Source organism: Haliaeetus albicilla, chromosome 9 (genome assembly GCF_947461875.1).
Source record: "Haliaeetus albicilla chromosome 9, bHalAlb1.1, whole genome shotgun sequence".
Classification (NCBI taxonomy): Eukaryota; Metazoa; Chordata; class Aves; order Accipitriformes; family Accipitridae; genus Haliaeetus; species Haliaeetus albicilla.
Genome location: NC_091491.1, coordinates 17,228,702 through 17,255,431, shown reverse-complemented (window position 1 = coordinate 17,255,431; position 26,730 = coordinate 17,228,702). Strand labels below are relative to the sequence as shown.

General features: G+C 42.4%; 3 protein-coding genes across 13 annotated transcripts in view; 2 read left to right on the top strand and 1 right to left on the bottom strand.

Moving 5' to 3' along the window:
• WDR33 (WD repeat domain 33) overlaps window positions 1-18,040 on the top strand; it is a 71,334-nt gene extending 53,294 nt beyond the window's left edge. Inside the window, exons 12-22 of one of the 5 annotated variants that reach the window (XM_069791945.1) lie at window positions 609-703; window positions 1,601-1,687; window positions 1,938-2,077; window positions 2,447-2,599; window positions 2,954-4,003; window positions 8,730-8,832; window positions 9,310-9,571; window positions 13,188-13,354; window positions 13,483-13,587; window positions 14,415-14,600; window positions 17,387-18,040. In XM_069791945.1, coding sequence (XP_069648046.1) covers window positions 609-703; window positions 1,601-1,687; window positions 1,938-2,077; window positions 2,447-2,599; window positions 2,954-4,003; window positions 8,730-8,832; window positions 9,310-9,571; window positions 13,188-13,354; window positions 13,483-13,587; window positions 14,415-14,600; window positions 17,387-17,619 — 2,581 coding nt within the window. In that variant the 3' untranslated portion in view covers window positions 17,620-18,040. Of the gene's footprint in view, window positions 1-608; window positions 704-945; window positions 1,344-1,600; window positions 1,688-1,937; window positions 2,078-2,446; window positions 2,600-2,953; window positions 4,004-8,729; window positions 8,833-9,108; window positions 9,572-9,669; window positions 11,889-13,187; window positions 13,355-13,482; window positions 13,588-14,414; window positions 14,601-17,386 lie in introns of those variants that run through there. The other 4 variants (XM_069791944.1, XM_069791943.1, XM_069791946.1 and 1 more) reach the window with 4 other exon arrangements.
• SFT2D3 (SFT2 domain containing 3) lies at window positions 12,922-22,388 on the bottom strand. Of its 6 annotated transcripts, none has more exons than XM_069791950.1 (4): window positions 21,156-22,388; window positions 18,065-18,301; window positions 13,476-13,552; window positions 12,922-13,376 (listed from the first exon to the last, which is right to left on the bottom strand). In XM_069791950.1, the coding sequence occupies exon 1, from the start codon at window positions 22,285-22,287 to the stop codon at window positions 21,598-21,600; it is 690 nt and encodes a 229-aa protein (XP_069648051.1). In that variant the 5' UTR covers window positions 22,288-22,388; the 3' UTR covers window positions 12,922-13,376; window positions 13,476-13,552; window positions 18,065-18,301; window positions 21,156-21,597. The 6 variants fall into 6 exon arrangements, with proteins under 6 accessions (XP_069648051.1, XP_069648055.1, XP_069648056.1 ...); XM_069791954.1 differs by having other exon boundaries at window positions 18,212-18,301; XM_069791955.1 differs by lacking the exon at window positions 18,065-18,301.
• A 1,683-nt stretch (window positions 22,389-24,071) lies between these two features.
• LIMS2 (LIM zinc finger domain containing 2) overlaps window positions 24,072-26,730 on the top strand; it is a 37,894-nt gene continuing 35,235 nt past the window's right edge. Inside the window, exon 1 of one of the 2 annotated variants that reach the window (XM_069791939.1) lies at window positions 24,072-24,233. In XM_069791939.1, the coding sequence (XP_069648040.1) occupies window positions 24,223-24,233 (11 nt within the window). In that variant the 5' untranslated portion in view covers window positions 24,072-24,222. Of the gene's footprint in view, window positions 24,234-24,294; window positions 24,930-26,730 lie in introns of those variants that run through there. The other variant, XM_069791940.1, reaches the window with a different exon arrangement.

The window sequence follows — 26,730 nt, the reverse complement described above, 5'->3', positions numbered from 1 at the left end:
GAAGCCTTAAAAGATACTGGGGTTTTGGGTTTGTGGTGGCTTTGAAATTTCCTGAAGAAATTTTTGAAAAAGAATTGTTGTATTTTCTTGCTGAAGAAATATTCTTATCTCCACAGCACTTTTTCCCTGCAGATTATCTGCTGGTCATGTCTGTCTCTTCACATTGCAAACATGTTTGGAGGCATATAGTTTGTGCTTTTAGGTTGAACATTCTGTAAACATGGAGCATTTTATAAATGGAGTAAATTTTTGTGTGTGGATGTGTGTGTTGATAAGTTTAGTTGTATAGGAAGAACATATTTGAATTGAGCGAAAAGTTTTTGGAATGGACAAGAAAGATATCTGTTCAGGATCTGATGTTGATGCCTTATACCACTTACACTTTGAAGTATCTTCTGAGTTGTAACTATTCAATATGGTAATTGTTGGTTTCTTATTTTTTGTTTGAACCTCACACCTAATGTTCAGAGCTAGCGCTGAACTTGATTTAGTAAGTGTTGAATCCTTATATAATCAAGATAGCATGCTAAAAATTAAAGAACTAATTAGATTAAAAGTAGTTAATACTCTTGACCCTTTATTGAGATCATGTAACTTCCTTTTGACAGCAAGTTTTGGACTAGAAATCGTCCTGGAGATAAAATGCGAGATCGTTACAACTTGAATCTGCTGCCTGGGATGTCAGAGGATGGTGTGGAATATGGTAAGGCAATTTCCCTCAATGTGGAAGAAAGAGGGTTGGGGTCAGGAACACGCCTAAGTTATTAGCTGACACTAGAGTGCAGCTTCTGGGTAAGATGGTGAAACAGTATTATAGCATTGGTGACTACCTAGAGAAAGATTTTTTTTTTTTTTTTTTTTTTTTTTCCTTACAAGGATGATTTTACTCTCCATGTTATATCAGCAATCACCATTCCAACAATAACTTTTCTTTTGTTTCCACAGCTCCAGGAGGTAAGACCTGCTCTGTCAATCACAGGAAGGAGGTTTGGCTCTCCCTCTGGCAACATCTCCAATTTACTTTTCTTCCTGAAAACCTCACATAACTTCAAGATTTCCCACAGTCCTGAACTACAGCAGGAAAGTCTTTCAAATTATTGAACTTGACTAAAATCTTAAAACTTTACCTGCCTCTTAAGGATTTATCTTGGTAATTTTAGGCTGCTCAGGGTTGCCCAGCTACATGGCATGCCTCAGCAACCTTTTCATCTCTGGAGTTTCATCTGTTTCTTCAGATTTTTTATTATTTGCTCTTTTGTGTTTGGGAATGTTAATTCAAATGCAGCACTTTAATCCAATTTAAGTTTTAAAATATATAGATTTGTTATAACAAAAATGGGAATGGATATGGGTTATTTCCTTTTCTGAGCTTCTACCATAAATGTAACTTTCCTAAAAGGACATAGTTTCAGACATTTTGGGGTGTATTTATAAATCTGAATTTGCAGTTCTAATATCCTTTCATTAATGTATGGAATTAAGTGACCCACTAGTTTTGAAATATGTAATGATACCAATGGTAAAAGCATGTGAGAATCCAAAGGGATAAAATGATAATGTAAAGAAAAATGTTCCAAGTATAAATATTGTTTTTCTCTAGATGATCTGGAACCCAACAGCCTAGCAGTTATTCCTGGGATGGGAATACCTGAACAATTGAAAATAGCCATGGAGCAAGAGCAGATGGGTAAGTAGTAGCTATGGGGAAGCATTTTCCTGAGCCATCCAGATACTGTGTGACTTTTCTTTCATTCCTTTCATATATTTTGGTAGCACAGATGCTTTTTTCTAAAGTTCTGTATTGTGCGTATTTCCCATGTAGAGAAGGAAGAGTTGAAAACCTCTTGGTCTCTTTTGCTAAATAAGCTGTAAAGAGAGTAACAGGATTTCTCTGTAAACCTGCATTGCTCTGACTGTTTGTCTCCCTGGTGCTAAAGGGAAAGATGAGTCCAACGATATTGAAATGACAATCCCAGGACTGGATTGGGGAATGGAGGAAGTAATGCAAAAGGACCAAAAGAAGGTGCCACAGAAAAAAGTGCCCTATGCAAAACCAATACCAGCACAGTTTCAGCAGGTAAGTATCTGATACACAGTGAACAGGAGAACACCTTGTTATTTTCCCAACTTCAGAAAGTGTGTGGCTATTGAAATGTTTTGGATTTCCAGTATCAGCTCTTTTATATCAACACCCAGTGCAAAATAATTTACCACAGTAGTTAGTTTCATTACTATTTAAGCACAAAGTATTTGGTAAAATCCCTTATATATTGTATCTGTATTTGGAAAATGGGATGTTACAAGATATGGAAGTTTCATTCAGCATTGTTTTTAGCTTCTGAATATCAATACTACACAGCATTCCAGCATATCCTTTCCCAGTGCAGCAATATATTGCATAGATGTTGTTCCACAGAATTCATCTTGTGTTTACTATTCTTTGTAGGCATGGATGCAGAATAAAGTTCCTTTGCCTCCCCCACCTGAGCCATTGAATGATAGAAAGGAAGATATTAAGCTGGAGGAGAAAAAGAAGACACAGGCAGAGATTGAACAAGAAATGGCAGCACTTCAGTACACAAACCCGCAACTCTTGGAGGTATGTATGTAAAGACTGGTATCAGCAAATTTGTTTTAGTGCTCTATGTGATATATTTGGACCTCAACACTAAAATTTGTAGCTTGCTTTTGTAGTACTGTTTTTACCTTTTTTCAAAAAACATCTAATTGAGCAGGATGTTGGACTTAATGCATGAAGCTATGAAACTTCAGTGAGGCCCTCATGTTTCAGTTAACTAACACTGATCTATGGATCTTTTTAGTTGCATTTCTGTTAAGAGAAAAGCACTAAATCTTTTTAAACTCCTGAGAAATGAGATGATTGCTTCTGATTTTTAGTTGTTACATATACTTCTGTGCTTAATTGGTTTTCTGGGTCTCTTTTTTCGGACAGCAATTGAAGATTGAGAGACTTGCACAAAAGCAAGCTGAGCAAGTGCAGCCGCCACCTCCAGGAGGCTCTCTTCACGGACCACAGCCTTTTCCAGGGCAAGGCCCAATGTCACAGATGCCTCAAGGATTTCAGCAGCCCCTTCCACCTCAGCAGATGCCAATGAATATGCCTCAGATGGGACCTCCTGGTCCACAAGGACAGTTCAGACCTCCAGGACCCCAAGGACAAATGGGACCTCAAGGTCCCCCATTACACCAAGGAGCTGCAGGTCCACAAGGGTTCATGGGACCACAAGGACCTCCAGGACCCCAAGGGCCTCCACAAGGAATGCCACGGCCTCAGGACTTACATGGACATCAAGGAATGCAGAGACATTCTGGCCCGCATGGGCCAATGGGGCCTCCAGGTCCGCAGGGTAATGCTGGCCCACAAGGCCACTTAGGACCACAGGGTCTACCTGGGTCTCAGACTCATTTAGGACCTCAGGGTCCGCCTGGCCCACAAGGTCACTTGGGTCCTCAAGGTCCCCCTGGTGGTCAAGGAATGCAGGGGCCACCTGGTCCCCGAGGAATGCAAGGACCTCTTCCTCATGGCATGCAAGGAGCTCCAGGATCTCAAGGGATGCAGGGCCCTATATCTCAAGGGCCTTTGATGGGACTTAATCCAAGAGGGATGCAGGGTCCACCAGGACCCAGAGATAACCAGGGACCTACTCCACAAGGGATGATGATGGGTCATCCACAAGAAATGAGAGGTCCTCATATGCAAAGTGGTTTACTAGGACATGGTCCACAGGAGATGAGGGGCCTCCAGGGACCCCCGCCTCAAGGTACAATGTTAGGACCACCACAAGAATTGCGTGGGCCACCAGGTCCACAAGGCCAGCAGGGACCTCCACAAGGCTCTTTAGTAGGGCCTCAAGGAAACATGCAAGGACCTCAGGGACAACCGAACCCTTCAAGGGGGCCGCACCCTTCCCAGGGCCCTCTGCCTTTCCAGCAGCAGAAAACGCCTCTGTTGGGTGACGGGCCTCGTCCCCCATTTAATCAGGTATGTGTCGGTCTGTATAACAAGAAGAGTGTTAAGAATGTAGGAATGGTAACATCATGGGGTAGAAATGCAAAGCAAGAGCTGAGAGTCTGGAGGTTTGGTATACTAGCAAGTCTGAGGCCTCAGGAAAACTTAAATGATAATGAAGAGAGTTATGTAGTTTGGAAACAGCAGAGGTAACTGTAGAAAAGGCTTTATTGGAAATACTGGTACAGAAATCAGTATGCTATGAAAATATGTAACCTTAAGAGAAACTCTAGGTTTTTTTTAATTTCAAGACACTGAACTGTCTTAAATGGGGAATTTCCTGGGGAGTAGGCAAGCACTAATAAAAGTTGAATTTAAGCGAACTGGACATAAGAAAACTCGTATGTATTAATTAAAGCAAGTTACTGCCAACTCTCAGTTGTCCAAGAGTAGTTAATCGGAACTATGGGATGAATTTACCATAGATGCTGACACACCTGGAATCAGCTTAGGTCAGGTTGAACTTACCAGTTCAAACTAAGCGCACAGGAACGCAGCTATCCTGCTTCCTATCTTGGTATCGAAATCATTGAGCTGCCTTTGTACTTTCTGGAGCACAAGTTAAGAGATTGGCATTGTACGCTGTTAACTCGTTACCGCACCATTTGCTGAGAAGCACAAGAGGGAGCACAGGTATCGGACAGGTTTGTGTAGGACTAGCCCAGGTCTGGCAGGGTGAGCACTGAGCTGGAACTGCTGAGCGTGGCCTGGATGTGTGCTGACCGCTAATTAGATGTCCCTGTGCCATGCTGCCTTGGCACTCAGCTTCCAGAGGATTCACCAGCTCAGCAATATACCTGCACTTAGCTGACCTGGAATACCAGAGAGGGTCGCTTACAGATGCACCAATCAATTCTGCAGGAATCGAGTCAGGTTTTGATTAAGTCTGCTTCAGTACCAGGTGCAACCTGTTCAGCCCTCTTCAGCATCTTTCATAATGGGCTTGTTCTGTCTTCTGATCTACCACAGATAATGCAGAGCTTTCTGTATTTATTAGCTCTTACAAGTTCCTATTTCTATGGCACTGATTCTGTACTTAAAACTTCCCTTGATGGTCTTCAGCTTTAAGATTAATTTTGAAGGGGATGTTTGGAAAAAAAATTCTATTTACTCCATTTTTAAAAAATGTGTCGGGTCTTTTAAACAGAATTAACTCTTTTAGACTTGCACTCAATAGTTTCTAGTTAAAGCTTTGGACAGCTATGCATATAGTCCTTAGTGTGTAGTCCAGTACCAATCACAATGAGTGATAATGTATTGAAATGAGCTTTAGCTCAGTGATTGCATTTCAGATTGCGGCAGAGTAGCCTACAAATTGTGGGTTTATTTGAATATTTTTTCCTTACAAATCAGCAGTAATTCCCCCCAGAAGACTGTTAATGTGACACTAGTGCTGAGATTTCAAAAGCACCAAAGTTAACCAAACAAGAGTTGGTTCCACTCCTATCTACACTAGCATAGTGTTTGTCATTGCTATCCCAGGGAGACTAACTTTTCTGCTTTGAGAATAATTACTAAGCTTGTGTGTCTATAAAAGTTTGTATATGTTTACATATATGTGTAGGGCTGTCCTTGTCTGACTGATCCTGCTATTAATAGTCTGGTCAGAAAGTTGCTTTTGACAGGTGGCAAGTTATTTTCAATGAATACTGCTGTCCTGAAGTCTTTTACAGATATTAAAAAAAGGACAAAGCAAGGTATTTTTGACCATTTTTCCTTCCTTGTGCAGCTTTAGTATGGTAATGCCTTTAAAACATGAACAGATTTTAAAATTTGTAATGTCAGTTTTGGCTCCAGTTTGCTTCTTTGTAAATATGAATGTAATAGTAGTTCCTATTTTAAAAGGCCCTATCTGTGATTTTTTTGCACAATAGGCTTTAGCTTGTTTTGTTCTGAATTTGACGTTTATCTTCTGTGAACTTGTACAAATCACTTGCCTTCCTTTTCAGTAGCAGGAGTGTATGAATATATATCTGCTTTATCAAGGGCTTGTGACATTAATACTGAACACTTACACATATTTGTAAAGGTTAATCTCCATATAAGGTACCACTATTACCTGCATCTGCTATACACTGGAAAGCAGAAGTTTACTGCAGAGTATGTGGACGAGATGTACATCTCTTCCTGAATGTGAGATCTGCTACCTTCTGCAAACATGAAATGGAGTAGAGAATTGTTTATGAGAAGGAAATTGCCTGAGATATGATTGTCAAAATCTTATTCTGGAGTTAGGCATGTTGATATTAAAATGCAGATGGATAAACAGAATAGTGGCACATTAGCAGGAGTACTTTGGAGCTCTTTTGCTATTGTTAATTTAGATTTGATCTTCTCACGTTCCTTTTAGATGGATGTGCTGAATTTCATCTTACTGGTTGAGTGAGGTACGAATACTTCAGGCCAAGTCTCTTGTCCACATAGAGACAAACTTTATGAGTTTGTGCAGTATTTTAGAAGAAATGCAAATTTTTCTTACGGGTGAATACAAAGAATTCTTTTCCCCTTCAGTGCATAGTTTTAATTAATACAGATGGCTATCATAAAATGGCTGTGCCATTTGTGTACATAGGGCAGATATGCCCGTAACGTGGAGCAGTTGTGTTCTGCTGGATCAGCTTATCTGACTTGTGCAGAACCTCAACGCATGTTGGGGAATCCTTGAGCCGATGGTGGAGGCGGTATGAGGTGCTCCAGATGTACCTCAAGGTGCGGGGTACGCAAGGCCATTTATAGCTTTTAGTACGGTACCTCCTTCTGAGCTGTACATATTTGTTTTTCAGTTTCAAGCCCACCTGGAATGTATTTTGAAATGAAAGGCATGTGAAAATGCAGTGTTAAAGCTCTGTCTTCCTGTCTTGTCAAAGCATGATTTGTTTGGAATAGAGGTTTTTGCTAACTGCTTTGGAAACTCATTTAGTGAGTGCTAAAAACTGCTGCTTTGGTTAAACACTAGTGGCATAAATTTAAGAAGTTCAATAAAGTTTATTGCAGGCAAGCATATGCTAAATATATGAGAAATAATGGAACTCCAGCAAGGTTTTGGTCAAGAATGGCAGAAGCACTGAGATAGCTGGATCTTACCTTGTCAGGGAATTTATTTGTTCTGGACTCAAGTCAACATTCAGTCACTAGGAAAGTATTTTGGGGTATTTTTAATAGGCATTGGACCAGGCCTTTTTTTTTTTTTTTTTTTTCCCCTCCAAAGACCTTACAAAATTACTCAATGCAAATGTGATGTTTGTAGTATATATTTGTGTGCTTTTTTGTGTTTATATTCAACTGCAATATAGGTGCTAAATGTTTTATTTAAAACCCGTATTTCAAGATATGATTGGAAAAATATACAAATGAACTTCTTGCTTCTATGCAACCAGAAAAAAAAAAAGTAGTGTTTCTCACAAATCAGTGTAAAGCATGAAAATTATTTAACTTTGATTCATGGAGAGATTAAGCAGTGTTATTAAGAGTACAATGACAGTGACAGGAGTATAGGTTTTCAAGTATTCAGAAACTATCTGCAGTCTGGAGGGTTTTTTACAAGCCAATATGAAGGCCAAATCTAAATCTTACATATTAGATGTGTTTAGGAAAAAAATACTACATGTTTAGGGTTTCCTCATATGGGTCTTAGGGGGATTTTTTGTTTGTTTGTGATGTCAACATAAAAAGGTTTTGTATAGCAATCTTGCAAGTCTCAGCTCTGTCTTGTTTGCAGTGATACATTTTTATTATTGGACCTCGTTGCTACAGTGTAAATTATGTACATGCTCCCTTTTAGTTCCAGTCAAGTACAAACCCCAAATGATGACTTTTTGCTGTTTAAAGGCAGAATCGGACAGTTCAACCACATTGTTTCCCAGCCAATGTTATCAAAGTGGGTCCAGTGTAAATGTAACTCTAGAAATCTTTTATGGGTCTGTGACAGTAGCTGAATTTAAAGAACATTATTTTATCCTTTAAAATTCACAAAGAGAGAAACACAAACCTCTGCTCACTCTGCTGTTTCTGCTTGAGAAAAGCAGGTGACTACAGCTTCTGCCTTTTGCTCTGTCATTGCTTAATAACCCATTAACCACTTGTCTCTTAGTGCTTAGCCAAGTATTAGCACTTTCTTTTGATCCTAGAATTAGAATTAAGAAAAACAAACTTTGCCAGCATGTTAAAAATGAAACTCATGTATTTCCATGTTAACAGTTTACAAAGGTTTATAGGAGAGGCTCTCTTATGGCCCTGTTGTTGTCCCCTGTCCTGACATTCTTGATTTTTTTTTTCATTGTTTCTTTTTTTTTTTTTGTTCATTTCCAAATGAAGTCTTTGGTCTATGCAGATCTTTAACTGCTTTTAAATCAGTACCTGATTTCTTTCAACCAAATATACACAGTTTCCTCATCTTCTCTAACAGGCAGCTAGAATATGAGCTTTATCATCAGTGGTTGTTTCAGGTAAAATGTTAGTCCTTGAAATGCTACGTTTCCTATAAAATGATGCGTTTCTTAGACAGTGACTGGAAAGCATTACTGATGTGAATGTTTGAAAACTAGGCTGAAACCACTAGAAAATCAGCTGTTTCTATTATAAGACCTGTGCAGATGCAGTCTTTATGTAAAGAAAATTGTTTTGCCCCTTACAAAATGCTTAAAAGCAAAAATACTCACGCATGGCAATTCACGTGACTTTTCTTATTATATGCTCATAGGATGGACAGAACCCAGGTCCTCCACCACTGATACCAGGACTGGGGCAGCAGGGAGGACAAGGTCGTATTGGCCCTCACAACCAAGGACCTGGTCTTAATAAAGGTAATTAAATATGTCTGTTCTTCTGTGAGTAATTCTTCTAAAAGAGGCTGTTCCAGTGCAATGCCTCTAGACAGAAAAGGCTACAGCAGAGCACAGGGCCTTGGCTGAAAGGAAAGCTTCCATAGACTTGGACTGGAAAATACAGGAAAAGTTTTCCCCGAAAAATTACTTAATGAGAGATGTATGGTGTATGCTTTGTAGAACTGTACGAACTAGAGCATCCTAGAGCGTTTTTAGAAAACGTTACAGAAATCTGCTATGATTTTTTCCCTCAAGGTGACTCCCGTGGTCCACCAAACCATCACATGGGCCCTCTCTCAGATAGAAGGCACGACCAGAACAGTGGTGGTCCTGATCATGGGCCTGAGAGAGGGTTGTTTCGAGGTGGCCAGGAGTGGGGTGATGGTAGAGACAGCAGGGGCATGCCAGATAGACGAGGACCTCACCCAGATTTCCATGATGACTTTGATCGACCAGATGACTTCCGTGACGACTTCCATCCAGATAAGAGATTTGGCCATCGATTACGGGAATTTGAGGGGAGAGGAGGCCCACCGTTGCAAGATGAAAAGTGGAGACGAGGTGGACCTGGGCCTCCCTTTCCTCCTGATCACAGGGAATTTGAAGGAGGGGGTTCAAACCGTGGGCCTCCTGGTACTTGGGAAGGACGGAGACCTTCAGATGATAGATATCCACGGGATCCTGAGGATGCACGGTTCCGAGGAAGACGAGATGAGAGGTAAGAATAAATCTACTCATCTTTTTTGGGTTAAAGGGTAAATGGAGGGAGCTCTTTCTTCCTGGTTTCCTTTTCATTAAGGAGTCTATCTGTTTCAGATTTATAAACTGGAAACCAATAAGGAAATGAAAACTCTAATATACCTGAGTATAGAGTCCATAAAAATCATTCAGTAATAGAAGAAAACTTGAAAAATGGTCATTGTACACAGCAGCTTCCGTGTCTTTAAACAGTAAGTAAAGAGAAGGGAGGAAATTTGTAGAGAAGATCCAATGACACAGGATGAAGATTTGAGACCGTTTTGATGAAAATTGAGAGGAAACTTGAAGGTTAAAGTGACAAACTTTTGAACACTAGAAGTGGATTTTGAGACTTTGTCTCCAGTCACAAAATACAGCATGACTGTAGAGACTGTAGAATGAGATATAATATACTTGTAAGGAGCAGGAACAGTCATCCTACTATCAAATATAAGGGGCAGAGCTACAGCATCTGTTGGACTGTTGAGACTATTTTCTCATGTTTTGGCTTGTAGAAATTTTATTTCTCTTTCTGACTTATTTCTTAATGCCAAGCGAAGAACTCAAAAATAATCTAATTTACAGCAATGTCCATGTCATTGCTCACAATTTCCAAATAAATCACAAAGGGATAAATTTGTTTCTAGTTACCAATGTAAATATGGAAGAATTACACTAAGTCAGCAAGATTAATTGTCATTGAAATTGCTCCAGATTTATGCTAGTTTAACTGAGTTAAATTTGGCTTCCATGGTCTAAGCCTCTCACTGACCACCAACTCTATATGTATAAGAATGTGTACTTGTACAAATATATTGTGGTCTCCACATAATGTGAATTTTGTGTGTTTTAGTTGCCTTTTTAATCATTTTCTTACATTCCTTTTACTTTGCATCTATACAGCTCTTCTTTTAGCTATTTTCTACCTAGCTCTGTAAAGATGTACCTTCCTTTTGTGTGAAGAGTATGAAAAGAAATGAACAGTAACTAAAAGAAGGTAACAATTAAAGCCATTTTAAAAAAGTAAAAATAAGAGAGCATCCAAGCTGAACAGTCTGCATTACAGAATTCTAAAAGACATAGCAGACAACACTTTTAGAAGCTCAGTAGAGATTTTAAGATCTTATACTGCAAATGCTTAGGGACTGGAAAATATTTTATTACGATCCCAATTCTTAAAAAGGTTTCAGGAAGAGAGTCCAAGAACCTTGTGACCTGTAAATCTGACTTCTGAACTAAGAAGAGTCTATTTGTCAGAGTACAAGTGTTTGTACAGAGTTTGGTTTAAAAGGAATCAGCACAGGGCTATAAAAGTTGTCTTGTGCTTGCAAACTTAATGAATTCCTTTGAATGAAGGTGAATTAGGTGCCATTTACTGCAGATGCTGAGATGAAGTTAAGAATCCCAACCACTCATTTAGCTGACTTGGTTCGGAATTTAGATTGTAACTGGTTTGATCAAGCATGAGAGGGAAGTGTGTGTATGTGTGTTTCTAATTTCCCGTCCTTTTCATCCCTGTCCTGTTCTTACTCTACCTGTGCATATCAACATGATGCTTCTACTGCAGAGACCTGCCTCTTCCTGCCTGCTAATCTGCAGAGTGTGTAGTTCTGTACATTAAGGTCCTAGGCCTCAAGGAAGAAGATCTGAGAGCAGTCAAACAGGAACTGAGCCCTATGCAAGGCAGGGTTTCACATGTGACTGATATGAAAAAGTGAAAAAGGATATACATAACACAATATTAGGAGCTGTGGCTATGTCAGGCATAGGTATGAGAGATTTCAGAATTAAACTGTGTCCATAACATTGCTTGGAAACAAAAGGAAAGGCCCTATTCCTGCTAGCTGTAGGACCTTGTGTTGCAAATCTTGGTAATTTACAAGCTAAGCAGAATCACGCCATGTCAGTATTAAAGTGGGAGGCCCTCTAAAGAACATCTAGAGGACTGTGCTGTTTCAAGGCTAAACAATATTGCTATGTGGTTATTTGAACCATTTGTACCTGAAACTGTTCAGTTTGTTTTCCCAAATCATCCAGGTTAATGTAAAATGGTTCATTGTCCATACACAGCACTCCCTCCATCCACTGTTGTACCTATACAGGCACAGCAGCCTCCTCTCTGTATTGTGTTTGTTTTCTGGGAGGTGGAGACAGACCTATTGTTTTTAATTAAAAAAAATGTAAAAGTTTAAAAATATTGTATTGTGTTATGACTACTGTTAAAATATTTAAATTTGTAATTAAAAGGTTAATGTTGTTAAAATTCTAAATAAAAGTATCTAAAGTTTTGCTTGTAATAGGATGCATTGTGTCGTTAATGAGCTGGGGAAGGGGATGTGGCACAAAGCCAATGCCATCTGACTATTATCGTGGTTAGTTTGGCCAGTGTGGAACTGGGAATAGAGGGGAGGTGGGGGGCATCAGTGTGAATGGGCAAAGAGTGCTCTGCATTATCTGTGCTGTCACTGAGGGGTGGGCAGGAGCAGCATGGGGTTGCACTGTGAGGATTCCTGAACCAGTGTGCCTGCACCAGCTAAACATCTCACCTGTGCTTGCACAGAAACTGGGCTGTAAACTGAGACAATCTTAACAACCGGTGCTAGTGCGCACTTTTGGAGTTGCAGTAATACACAGAACATGTATGCACTTTTACAAGCACTCCAAGTGTTTAAACTGGTAATGTAAAAAACAAAACTACTAGTATTCATGCAGCCATCTACAGGCTTACCTGAAATGGCACTGACAGTTCATTAAGAACTATTCTCCTCTCTGAAGACCTCTGTTAAAACCCCAGTGTGATACTGGAGGAGCTATATGTACTCATTTAAGATGAGATGCAGAATCCAATCATACCAAATTACTGAAGATGCCACGGTACTTACTAGAAAGAAATTACCAACTTTAGTGTCATAACTACATTTCGCAAAACAAAATTCTTCATTATTGCAGTTGGATAAACTGCTCTTCAGGCTGTAGAATGCCACTGTGCACACTGTTAGGCAATCATTATTCCTACAGAGCCAAGTGCAGTCTAGATTCATTTGCTAAAATTGTAAACTTAGAAGAATGAAATGAAACAGAGAATGTTCTAGCCAAAGAATCCCAAATCAATAGGAATGAGATGCTGGAATGTTTTGTTATAGCCGTGACTCTCACTGCTTGTATTTTTTCAGGTTGTTTTTATCACTAAAATGGAAGGGAAAAAAGGGAAGGGGAAAGTAAGACCACCACAGTTAAGGGAAATTCACTTAAACTTTTCCTTACCTTACCTTATATCTATCATAACTCACTGATTGTTTTTCCCCCCCTTTTCATTAAATGAATGCAGTATATTTGACAATATTTTTCTTGTATGAAAAACCAACACAATCAACAGAAGGAAATATGACGGAAAATTACAAAAATTAATAAACAAAGTGCTCAAGGGCAGAAAATGAGCACTTTTCCACCTACAAATCCTATTCTAGTAACTGTATGTGCTATACTATTAAGTAAAACAGTTCAGAAATTAGTTGCTTATTAAAATGAAGCTGACTCAAGTTTATCAGTCTAAATTCTGCCTAAAAACCACATTTGTACCATGTTCTTTCTTGTAGCTTCAGAAGAGGAGGACCCTCGAGACAGGAGGGTCGGGGACCCAGGGGGAGAGATGGCTTTTCTGGCCCTGAAGATTTTGGGCCAGATGACACTTTTGACTCTCCAGATGAAAACTCAAGAGGAAGGGACCATGGTGTTCGGGGGCGAGGTCGTGGTGCTCTTAGAGGTGAGGGGAACATTCTTCCACACTGAAATGCAAGAATAAAGAAGCAGAGATATTTCTTGGGCGAATTACAGTATTTTCATTAATACAATCTCTTCTCACTCCTATCCCCTGCATCTCTTGCTGCTCAGGAGGCCGGAAGGGTTTACTTCCTACTCCAGATGAACTTCCACGCTTTGAAGGAGGGCGGAAACCAGAACCCTGGGATGGAAACAGAGAAGCAGGTAAAAAATTTGGTGAGGTTTGTTTTAGATAATAGACTAAACTTCTACAATATAACCACTTACACAAAATTTTTTTTTTTTTAAATCACCTCTTTTTCCTGTACCTCATATGCTCATTACCAGTCTTTTACCATGAGAAAAGCAGAATGTAGTTCTTTGGACTTTTAAGTTTAGGAAAAATTAACCGTACAGAATTTAACTGGCTCTAAATGCAACTGTCTCACTGAACAAAAAGTGATTCTAGCCTTAAGGTCTTAAGCTGAATTTTTGTACAGGCCAGAACTGCCTGTTGTTGTCACCTGTGGATGACTGAAGCATATCTCGTGGCATTTTTTTGAAATGTATATTAATGCCAATAGTAATCTTTCTCTTGGATGACATCTTCTCTATTGTTTGCAAAAATAATGTTTTCAGCTGGCTGACAGCTTACTGGTATTTGCATCTGTGTTACTAATGGCAACCCCAGATGGGGCAAAACTTGAGTTTTAGAATGTCATGGAAAAAATGAGCACAAATGACACATGAATAAATGAAGATGTGATTGTCTCTAAAATATATGAAAGTATTTTATACTGAAAAGAAAACTTTAGATCTGTCACTTCTTTCTTTCCCATCATCTTTTAAACCTGTTTTACCTTTAGCTTTCTTAGAATTTATTCATCTCCTGTTTGCTTGTTTGCCTGTTGGGATGGGGGGAAGCTGTATGTAATTTTAACTTAAAATTGTGTGCCAAATAGTGTGGAAAGTATGTAAATTCATGTGACTGCCTCAGAAAATGAGGAATAATGATCAGATGAACATTACTTATTATCCTGGTTTTTTTTCTCTTCATGCTCAAGGTCCTCGTCCAGATCACCCTCCTCATGACGGGCATTCTCCAGCTAACAGAGAACGTTCTTCTTCGCTCCAGGGCATGGACATGGCCTCATTGCCACCACGTAAACGTCCCTGGCATGATGGACCAGGGACCTCTGACCACAGAGAAATGGATGCTCCAGGTGGACCTCCAGAGGAGAGGGGCAAAGGTAAAAAGCCCCTTGTATTGAAAACCTTAGGTAACACTGGCACATTCTTCAACAGTAGGCTTATCCAGAATTCCTTATCTGTTCAGAGAGGATAAAGCTGAACTGGCAAATATTTGATCCTACCAGCTATGAAGCTGAAGACCGATCTTACAGGAACATAAGAACAGAGGGATTTTCTGGGACATCAAATCCAAATCTTCCGTCCAGCATCATATAATCCTCTTCTTTATTGTCCTGTTCAAAAGCGGTTAGGTTTTGGCTCCCTGTTACTCCAGTTGGAAAACTCTCATTAAGAGCTTTTTTTTTCCCCTCTGATTTTCAGAATATTTATTTGTTAATATTCGTGCTTGTGCTAGCGTCCTTTAAGTCAAATATGTTTCCTGTCTCAGCCTTCATTCTGTTGGGCTTAATGAACCCTGACTTTTTCTAAGTCTTTCCTTACAAGTTCTCTAATTCTAAGAGTGTAAGCATGGCCATCCATGATCAGACTAGAAGTCTGTAAAGCTCAGTAGCTTGTCTTCAACAATGGCCAGTAGCAGGTATTGAGGGAAGTGTTAAGAACACTGTAAGTCTGTAGTGATATGTCTCTGAAATGCTCTCTAAACTTATGAAGATCTGTAGTTCAGTGACTTACTGAAATATTATTTTTATATTTAATGGGTTTTGACAGTTACCTTTTGTGTGCTTCTCTAATTGCTTTAAGAATCATATAAACTTTTGACATCCACAACATCCATGGACAGAGCTCGAAAACTTAACTGCAGTAGACTGTGCCATAAAAAAAAAAAAGGAAGGAAAATGTTTTTTCTTATTTTAAGCCTATCGTTCACTAATTTAATTCAATGATGTCTTGTGTTTTAATTGGAACAGTTGAAAGTTGATCCCTATTATTTCTGAATGCCACCTCTGATTGCATTGAACTCTACCATTTCCAACCTGAATGAGCTCTTCTCCAAGTCAGAGCTCTGATCTATTTAGTTGTGCTCTCTGGGAAATTGTTCTGCAACTTTTACTATCCTTATTACTCTGTAAATACTATTTTAATTTATCCTTTTGGAAATTAAACTGGGTAACTAGGAATTGCACACTCTATTTAGATGTGGTTTAAACCATGGATTTCTGCAGTTCACTTGGTTTTGTTCCATTTTCTCCATTCTTTCCTAATAGCTACTGATGTCATATTTACCTCTTTAAACAGTCATATGGCACTGTCATGCAACTAGCTACATAACCCCCAAAATACATTCTTTTGGAGTTAGTAGCTGTTTCAGAGCCTATTACTGTATATGGCATTGCCACAATCATCCAGGCTAATAGCCTGGCACCAGTTCTTGATCCTTTTTCTTCTTCTCAGGATCTCTGCTGTCTTTTCTTAATGTTGTATTTTTTTAATGTCCTCATATTGACTATCCACTGTTAGGTAGTGATCAGTGACAGAGATCCTTCTCAGTTGCTTCCAGTTGCTGAGCTGCCAGCCTATAGTTTAATTTTTTGTTGTTAGACCACTACTGCACAGCCTTGTCTTTGATGCCACTTAATTTCATTCCCCTTCTCTTATTGCTGCCCTAAAGCTCATTTAGTTTTAACTGTATGCCAGTCCTCCTCTGCGTGGACTATATTTCCAGTGTTGTATCAACAGTTTTACCATTTGTTCACAGATTTTTTAATAAAACTCTGCTTGTAAACTCCCTCTGTATCAATATTTTTCCTTTCAAAACTGTATGTTGTGTTTCTCATTTAGCCAGCCATCTTATCAAGTCTGTAAGGATTCCTTCTCCAGCTTCAATAATAATTTCTGATAACTCCATCAGATTCTTTACTGAAGTCAAAACAATTAACTACCACACTTCTTGCACCTAGACAACTCATTAATGTACCAAAGAAAGTTTAGAACAATGGCAGAAGGCCTGATAAAACAGTACTTTTATATATATGGGCTATGTCACCTTCAGTTGTGTTGGTAAAGTCATTTGAAGATTAAAACTTCATGAATTATAAACTCTGCTGAACAATTTAGTCTCTATTTTACATAGAACCAACCGGAGTCAACAAAAAATCACTCTTTCTAAACTGGAGCAAAAATATCCTAATTTAGCTGTAGCACGTGTCCATAAAGCACTGTTACCATTAATTTTTTCACAATACTGCTTGTTATTTTGAGCTAATGACTTTTTCAATGTGAATTTACACTATCATTACTAAAAAGATCTGTGAGAAGTAGAAAATCCTCTGTTCCTGGCAGTAAGAGCTCATGTAGTTGTATGTTCCTGGTTAGTAGTAAAATAGAGCATTTTTCCATTATTTCTAGCAAAAAAATGGAACAAAACAGTAATGTTACTTATTGTCTTCACCACCAACCTCAACTGATCCATTAGTGCAATGTCTTTGTTTAGGAAAAAAAAAAAAGTATTTTGCAATAAAAATATACAGAGGACCACAGATGGCGTTAAAGCATAAGAATTGGGTATGCCTGGCAGTTTTGAGGACACCATGACTATCACTGTTCTAACTTACTTCATTTAAGTGACTGCTGATTCTATCAGATATAATCTCCTTTAATTACCAAGGAATTGGTTGATTGCTGTCCATCTTCTGGACTGTAATGAAGACACTAAATCTATGTAAGAAAAACTGTATAGAGGGAGGAAGCATAAAATTACAGGTCTCAACTATATTTGGTCTGTGAATGATTATACTAGAGAAGAACTAACTAAATACATGGTTATGTCTGAGAAGAGGCATGGCTTAGACTTCAACATCAGTAACTGATTGTGCTTCATTTTTAGGACGAGGAAATTCAGGACCTTCACAGAGAGCACCAAAATCTGGGAGGTCTAGTTCTTTAGATGGAGACCATCACGATGGATTCCACAGGGATGAAGCTTTTGGTGGAGGCCCTGCAGGAGGCAATAACCCTTCTCGAGGAGGAAGGAGTGGAAGTAACTGGGGAAGAGGCAGTAACATGAACTCTGGTCAATCAAGAAGAGGAGCATCTAGGGGTGGTGGACGAGGCCGATAGAAGAGGCTTTGACTGGGTCACACCCAGTCCTTGCTGGACAATATTTAAATAGACTGCTACTCTGGACTCATAAAGTAACCCTGCAACACCATAAACCTGGATTCTTAACTGGGATAACTGAATGTGCATTAGTTCCTAACAAGGGTCTTTTCCTAGATCAGTTGACTGCTACTAGCTGCAATATTGTAGCTAGTTTTCTGTTTTGTTCTCTCCACCCCTGTTTTCCTCACCTTCTTTTCCTTACTTTGTTTTGTGAAGAGCTGGAATTTTTTTTAAGTGTTGTGAGACATGGAGCACCTCCACAGATTTCAGTTCACCTCCAGACAGAAACTTGTTTCTATATGTACAGTTTGTCAGAAGAGTTACATTGTTTTTGTATGCATACAGATTGTAATTTGCGCAAAAATTAACAAAAAATCAACACAGTGTGTGATTCTTTACTCACCTCTTAATATCAAGAGGGTTGTCTTTAGGCAAACTTGTGTATCAGATGGTGCAACAGAACTACCTCCTGAAATCTCAACTGTTTAAAATACTAATAGCCGATTCCTAGTTTTTTGGTTTATCATGTATAGAGAACTTTCATTTTCACCTTTAGCCACAGCTGGCTACAGATTACAAGTGGTGCTGATGTTAAAATTCCAAAACACAGGAAATCACCGCTGCTTGCTAGTCTACCATCCTGAAAGAGAAAAACGTGGAACACCATTTAGAAAAAGTTGTCATAGACATAGTGTGTTACAACCTAGACTGCTAGCAAATTAGGCATCATGACAACTATTGTCATTCTGTGCTTCACCTGAGCAAGTCAAATATTTTTGTTCAAAACAGCATCTGTTTATAGAAGTTGAGGAAGAAAGAAGTTTAGCAGCTTGATTAATATGGATGCATATGCTTTTTACTCCAGAACATGGTTTAGCGGGCATGGATGATGGTTGGACTTGATCTTGAAGGTCTTTTCCAATCTAAATGATTCTATGATTCTACAATGGTTGTAGGATGCATTGCTTAAAGATATGGGTGTTCAGTAGTCTGGTGCATTCAAATGCTGAAGTGCAAACCTTCATAGTTGATCACTTTCATCTTAACATTTTTAAAGTATCTTTTTATTTAGGATTTTGCTTCCTAGTTTTACTAGGGGAGGGAAATGAGGAGGGGGTTATTCCCATTTCCCACATTTCATAATAAAGCTGCTTACCAATCATGAGTTTCTGTTTTCCCCATAAATCATTCATATTAATCATCTCTAGTCACCAGGTTATCAAAAGGCTCTTTTAATACTTAAAGCCTCAATGAAAATTTTATCATGTAAGTACATATTCTGAAGCCAGCTCTCAGGAAGGTCCTACACTAAAAGTATAGGATATAATGTATAATGAAAAATATCACTACCAGGCTTCCCTTCCCCTGCCTTGAATTTCATGTTACAATATTTGGGATAATATGGCAATGCAGTTCTATAGCAGACAAGGCTACTGCAACAACATAGTGATACATTGCAGCTATTTTATGTGACTTCTCATACAGTCTAATTTATTAAAGACTGGCTCAAGTCCTGATGACCTGTCTTATTTAAAGAGATCAATTGGTTCAGTCAGTCACAATTAGGGTTTTTTTCTTAGTTTTTAATTCGTAGTGGCAAAATGTCATTTGAAAATTATAGTAATTAACTGATCATTAGCCTATAAAATCCTTGTCATGGGGCTCTAGAGAGACAAAATGGTCTTAAAGGAATTAACTGGGCAACAGCTGAGATGCACTTGATGTGACACAGTTTACTCTTGGGGGGTGGAATTGCTTCTTACCTCTAGCTGAGGTCACTTTTGATATACATCTGGGAGTTAGTTTTAATGATAAATACCAATGATTTGATCATTAGCAAAGGGGAAAGCTTGCCCCCTTTTTTTTTTTTTTTCAACAAACCCTATATATTTTTAAGGGTCTGAAAGTGACTTTTGTCTACTAGAGTATGTGATTTAGAGGATGAGCTTTAGTCCTTAATTAAACCACAGTCCTCTACCAAAACAAGTTAGAGTGCACCTAATATGAAACCCAGCTTTCTCTATCTAGACAAAAGGGAGTATGCTGCTCATTTTTCCTCTGATGGTTGGTTAAATCCTTAAACCACTATGGTATTTGGTGTTAAGTAATATTCTTCATCAAGGGGCAGCTTTTTTAATTAAGTTTTGAAATATTCCATGATCATGGAATATGCAAAAAAAGTTGTAAGAAAATTGAATAATTAGCTTTTTTATAAAATCTTGGAAGGTGAGAGCATGACAGAGGAAGATTCCCAGTCTGTGATACTGTGACCCGCTATTCCTAGAAAATGGGCATAGGCTTCTGTATTCTTCAGGTCAAGTTCTTTTACCAGTCCTGCACATTGAATCCTTATGCTCTACCTGCTAGTTTACAGCTCCACCTTGTCTAAGATTTGTTCAATTTGATGCTGCTGTTAGGAATAAAATTAATTTATATACTACAGCTTAGAAGTTGTAAAAATGAGAGAACTAATTTAATGTTATTCAGATAGCTCTGATGTACATGTTTAAGGAAAAAAGTGACCATTAGTGGAATGCCTATACTGACATTTGATACACAAATAGCTTTATTAAAGCAATGTATGTACATTTAAATACCCCCATTTAACAATTTCAGTTTAATTCAGAGTAAGTATTAGGTGAATAAGCTAAACCCTAAGTAATTATAACAGATAACTATTGCAGTGTTTGGCTTTATTTTGTATATGAGGCACATATGCTCAGTGAGATACTCACTCAGGCTCTGAGGAGGTTAGGCCTGGTAGTCCCATTTATCTGCAGTAGCACAGTATACAGCCCAAATTGGAGTACCAAGCTCTCAGCAGGGACTGTCAGCCTAAATTCAGCACCTTCCTAAGGCTGCTTAATTTCTGCACTGAAACAGAGCTGTGCTAGCTGCAACAGTCTAATTACTAGCAAATCTATTTTTGAAGGTCACGCTGTGACAAGTAAGCAATTCCCACCCAAGCTGAAAAAGCAAAAAATATAAAGTTCTAAGAGCTGAAGCTAACCTTCTAACACCCAAGTATTTGCTACCTTACAGCAGCTGTAAGGCAGCAATACCTGCAAAGGCCAAGGCTCTTAACTAAGATTAGCACCTTTCATCCTATCATCATCATGCAAGACGACTACTCTTACAGTCTTTGTGACCCACAGCCCCAGGAAAGTTTGTTTCACTGACTGGATGGTATTTTAAAAGTGTTTCTTAGAAAGAAATGCAGTTCAGTGGACACAGTATTCATATCCACCCCGATCGCAGGTGGCTGATGACTGCACTATGCAGTTTGCGTTCAGAGTGTAGGGGTCAGCAAAAAAATGAGCCAATAGCAGTTAACTACTTTTGAACGTTCACCCCCACACTTGATCAGATTTTCCTAAATAGTCTCCGCGTTTCACTGTCAGTCAGCCCTATGCACCTCAGCTGTTAAGATACTTGCTTTTCACGCAATGGGCAAGTCAATAATTGCATTTCATCGGCTCCGTAGTCTCACTCACGTTTTGAAGTAGGCTGCAGCAGCCACACGGTCCTATACTGGAGGTAGGAAAGCGGAATGCTGCCAGCTCCACCCAGAGCCGGAGAGACTCCAGACCGTGGCTATCGAGCTGTCTTTGCAATAAGGCAAAATCCCGTCCTCCGGGACGGCTCGGCAGGCTGGCAGCAACACCGTTACACCTGAACACAGCAAAACGAGTCTAGAGAGTCACCGGTACCGTTCCCGGGTGCCAGCCGCTGCTTTTCTTGCTCAAGAACTGGTGAGGAAAACCCGGCAGCAACGCGAAGGCGGTGGAGAGAAGCACGCCAGACGCCGCCATCCTCATCCCCGTCTCGGAGCGGCGTCTTCACGCCTCGGCCGGCGCCAGCCCGAGTCTCCCAGTCCCTTCGCCCGCGTCCCGCCGGGCTGTGGCCGGTCCCGTCCCCCTCGCCGCGGCGGCGCTCTCATATCGGCAGTGCTTTGCCACGCCGGCACAGCGCGGCGCCGAGGAGGCCGCCGAGGCGGCGAAGGCCGGCGGCTCCCCCAGGCAGCGCGGCCAGGAGCGAGGCGGCGGCGGCGCCCAGCTGGACGGCGGCGCCCAGCGCCGTCAGGAGGGTGCTGCGCAGCCCCAGCGCCGCATAGAGGGTGCCGCCGAGGGCGCCGAGGTAGAGGAGGGAGCCGCTGCTGGGCTCCCGCAGCAGGCGGGCGGGCCCGCGCAGCAGGGCGGCGGCGCCCAGGGCGCAGAGCGAGCCGAGGGACCAGAGCAGCGCGAACTTGCGTGCCCGGAGCAGCAGCAGCGGCGCGTACAGCGCGGCCAGCCCGAAGCAGAGGGCGGCCAGCAGCAGGCAGAGCCCGCTCCCCGCCAGCCGCTGCCAGCGCGACAGAGCCGGCAGGCAGGGGTCCGCCTCGGCCGCCCACGGCCAGCCCGAGCCCGGCCCCGGCCCCGATCCGGGCGCTGCCGCGGGGGGGGCGTCGCGGCCCGGCGGGAAGGGGTTCAGCGGGCCCAGCCAGGCCCCCAGGCCGCCGCCGCCGCTCCCCGCCTCCTCCTGCGAGCAGCCGGCGGGCGGCGACGCGGGGATCGTACTGGGGCCGCAGGCGGCAGCGGCCTTCGACTGCGCGAGGTACTCCTGCAACTGCCGGCCCAGGTCCGCCATGGCGGGGCCGGGATCCGCTTCGCGGGCGCTACAACGGGCCGCTCTCCAGCGCCGCCGCCGCCATCTTGCGGAGTAGCTGCATCCGGGTTACCGGCCATCTCCGCGGCCCGCCCTCACGTGGGGCGGCGCGCGTGCGCGTGAGGCCGCGAGGGCCTGGTGCGGGCCCGCTTTGCCATCTGGGACGGCTTCTTTTCGCCTGCTCGTAGTTTTAAAGGAAAGGCAGATTTGTCTGATAAAAGGCGCGGGGAAGCCTGTCAGGCAGGGGGTGCCTGGGGCGGCCTGGAGGGGGAGCCTGCTTCAGCTGCTCCTAATGAAGCGACTGAATGGCTTGGCAGCTGCGAGCAGTAACAGTTTACAGTTTTGGCAGCTGGAGAGGAGGTGGTGTCACATTCAAAACGTAGGTTGGTAAGAGAAAGATGATCTTTGAGGTTGATACAGCTCACAGGTAGCCAGCCCCACGGGACATAGCAGGCCAGAGGAAGGATCTCCCAGGGTGACGGCCCAGTGGCTGGGATGTAGCTCAAGGCCAAGTACTGCCCTGCAAGGTGCTCCACCCGATAGCCTTGGCAGCACCTGGAGTCTCCTACTCACACGTTCAGTTCAAGTAATCTGCTTCTCTCTAAAGGAGAGCCACAAGAGGAGACACACGTTGACACCCAGAAACCATTACAACAGGAGAGACTAGAGATGCAGAGAATGACTAAGAGCTTGTCTATTACTGTGCACTCAGCCAAGTCTGTTAAATTGTTGGCTGTTTATTAGTAAGATTATCTATTACCCTTTCCTCAACCAACTGTTAAACCAAAATAACATCTAACTTAATTCTTCACCCTGGTTTAAGTAAGTGAGAAATACATCAAATGCTAATTTAACCTGTATGATTCTAAAAGTTTACTGTAAGGCTGAAAAATGAGATGTTTGGACACCAGGAAACAGCACAGGGTTTCCATCATTAGTCCCAACAATGCAACAAGCTTGCAACCATATCCCTAGCAATGGTGAGTCACATCGCACTAGGCTGCCTTACAAGATGCAGATAAAGTTTGAAATTGCTTTTGGGCAGAAGCTCCCTGTCCCATTTGGTGGATCACTTTAACATTGATACATTATACCTTGATACATGTCAGAGAACATAAAACTCCCTGAGTGCTTGGGACAAAGTTTGATCAGCAAGAAGGGATTAGACGTTATCAGAAAATGTTGCACTTGGAGGGGTCCTCATTAGGGAGTGTGATCTCTCTTCCGTTTGGCAGCAAAGGATGCCATCTAACCGCTTTCTAGAAGATAGCCTTCCAGACGTGTCTTCTGCTGTCCTGAGGGGAAAATACAGAGCAAGGTTGTTTTCCCCTCACCTTGGGGACGTCCAACGAGCGTAACAGCCTGCCGCGGCAGCAGGAAGCGCAGCTTCTTTGTCCACAGGAAAAAAAATTTACGTCAATGAGGTGCGTGTCAGATATAACTGTACACCAGCTAACGGCTTCGTGATGAAACCGAACCGTCAGCGTTTCCCCTCTCCCCCCCAGGCTCACAGTAGCTACCGAAGTGTTTACGACCAGGTGGGGCGAAGCGGCTCCCGGGCAGCCCGGCAGCAGCTTTGGCGGCGGGGCAAGGGCAGGAGCCGTGCCCCGGGGCCGCCGGGTCCCCGCGCCACCGGGAGACGGGCGGGAGGCGGTCCCAATCCGCCGCTTCGTTATTCAATATTTCTTTCCCTTTATAGGAAAAGTATGCGCGGGGCCGGGAGGGGGGAGGCGGGGTGCTGCCCTGAGTCACCGGGGGCTGCGGCTCCCGCCCACGCCCCGGGGGCCCGGGCTGGGGCGGGGTTTCTGCTGCCCGCCGGGGCTCGCTGGGGCTGGAGCCGCTGCGCCCAGCCGAGCCGCGTGTCTCGCCTCGCAGCCCCCTCCGCCACAGCCCGGCGCCGGCCGGGGGCGCGCCGCCATGACGGGCAGGTAAGGCCGGGGAGGGGGGAGCGCAGCCCGGCAGGGGAGGCCTGGGGAGCCCGCCCGGCCGGCGGGCGGGGGCCGGTCCCGCGCCCTGGCCCCAGTGGGCTGTCCCTGCCTTCACCGCCCCTGTGGCAGGCGGTGGAGGGTCGGGAACAGCTCCGGGTTGCCCTGGGTAGACCGATGGTGTGCCCGGTAGGAAGCGGTCGGGGGAGAGGACGTTCTCCTCGTGTGAGGTTCAGGCGGAGCAGGGTACGCTCCGGCCGGGGGAGGCCAGCTGCCGCACCGCTGCCGGCAGCGCCGGCGCTCCGTGCGATGGTGGAGTCGGAAACGTGACCTCGTGGAAGAGCAGAGCAAGGGGCTGTTCCCGCTGTGCCTTACCCCTGCACGGGGACACAGCCAAGGGCGGTGGGAAGACCAGAAACAGAGTTGGGAAGGAGCAGTTGTGGATCTGAGCAGTGTCCGCCCAGCAGCCGGGCTCCCTGCAGCCGGGTGGTATGGCTCTGGCGCTGACAGCCTTGCTCCCGCTGTGCCCCGCCCCGCCGCCCCGCACTTCGGGGCCCTTCTGACTGATCTACGCGCTGCCCCTCTGCCCACACATGCAGTCTCCTCTTCATCGGGCTGGCCTTGGAGTTAGGTGTTCAAGGAGCTGTCTAAATCTGGAGCTTGGTTCTCCTCCTACGCTGGCTGACGCTGGAGAACTCTGTAAATCTCCTAATTGACAGATGTGAGGAAAGCACTGGGGAAAGCATTTACTGGCATCTTCCGAGGGTTTGCATAAATGCTTTAGTGTCTCCGATCACTTTGTTCTCCCATCTGTAAAATAAACCCCACATGTTATAAAGCAGTTTGTGAAAATAAGCTTGCTTTTGTAAAATGTCTTGAAGATGAAAAGCATGAAGAAGTAATATTAAAATTAGTGGGGTGCCTTTTTTAGGATAGTCATCCTCCTGAATCCTACTATCATTATTGTACTCCTGAAGCATTGGTCTTCATGACTAGGAATACTGAAATGGATCTGGACTAGTCTGTGTATAAGTATTCATTTTTCTTTTCTGTCAGGTGTTGATGTTTGTATTATGCAGCTTTTTATGATTATGCAATGTAGATCACATTTGGTGGGTTATTAGTTATAAGAACATGCTGAATAATTGTTACACCCTCATTTATGATTTCGGTGAGTTATTTTTGCTCTCTGTAATGATGAATTGGTGTTGATCGGTGGTTGTTATGTGCTCAAAATGCTTCCATTTTTTGTCTCTTGTCTCTAGATTGCTTTGTCTTTTCTGTCTTAATGGTCCCTTTTTTGTTCTTCTGACATGTGAAATAGGTGTGTATTTACAAGTTTACATTCATATCCTTATCTTAAAGGTTCACAGGTCATGGGTACCCATACAGCTCCCAAGTGGGGACAACATGGGGAGCACCTGGGAAGAATTGTGGCTGTATGAACCCAGCTGATTTTATTTTTATAGAACTGTGGTATAGTACTGTTTAGAATAACATGTTTACCTCAGGTGAAATCACTCAGCTGCAGAGGACAGCGGGAAATGCCAGTAGGCAGTAATCCTTGTTGTCTTCTCTCCATGCTTCCTCAAAACCTGCCTGTTAAGGTTCAACACTGTGTTCAGTGAGAAGCTCTGACATGAAGCATGAGGCTTGGTAGGGAGTTCCAAGGTAGTTGAGATGCTGCAGAGTGTGCAGTTCTTCAAAGTAATGCAGGATTTCTGTCTCTCTTCCTCAGATGTACTTCAGAGGGTTGTTAAAATGAGCAGGCCTTGGCTGTAGCTTTTGAAAAGGGAATGCAAGTGTTATTTAATGTTTTCAGAAATGTTTGTCCTGGAAAGTTTGTCAGCTATGAAAATTTCTAAATTCCTCTCTGCTGTTCTTCCTAGGACAGAATGATTAACTGTTCTATCGGAGACATTTATCACAGCTGTAATTCAGCTGACTTTTTCTTTGGTAATAGTGTAATCCATTTAGGGTAGCAGTTTCCCAGCAAAACAAAACCTGTACTTTTCAGTGTCTATGGAGCATTGCACTGCTCTGCACCTTGCATGACTGATGCCATTTGACAAGCACCGTGTTTAGTGTTGTTTTCAGGCTGGGACGGACCCCTAAGTCATTAGAAAGGATTCAACATCGAGAACATACTTGCTTAGATCCGCCTACAGGTCACTCTACTGAACTGTGGCCAGATGTTGTTCGATGTTTGTTATATGGTAGTTCTTAAAATCTGTCGACATTGTGTAATCAACTGTTCTCCAGCTTTTGAGATTCAGGGTTTTCAGGGTTCCGGAAGAAGATGAACTGTTTCACAGCTGGAGCATCCCCACAATATCGATCAATGGGAACCTTCCAGAGGCAGGAACGTGACAGAAGTGTACCTCTGGTCTTGAAACTGTTGACACAGGGAAGGGAATGATTTTGTTGTGTTACAGTGTGTTAAAGCGAGGAAGACTGGAGAACATTAAGTGCTGATAACATTCTTTTTCACTTTACCTTT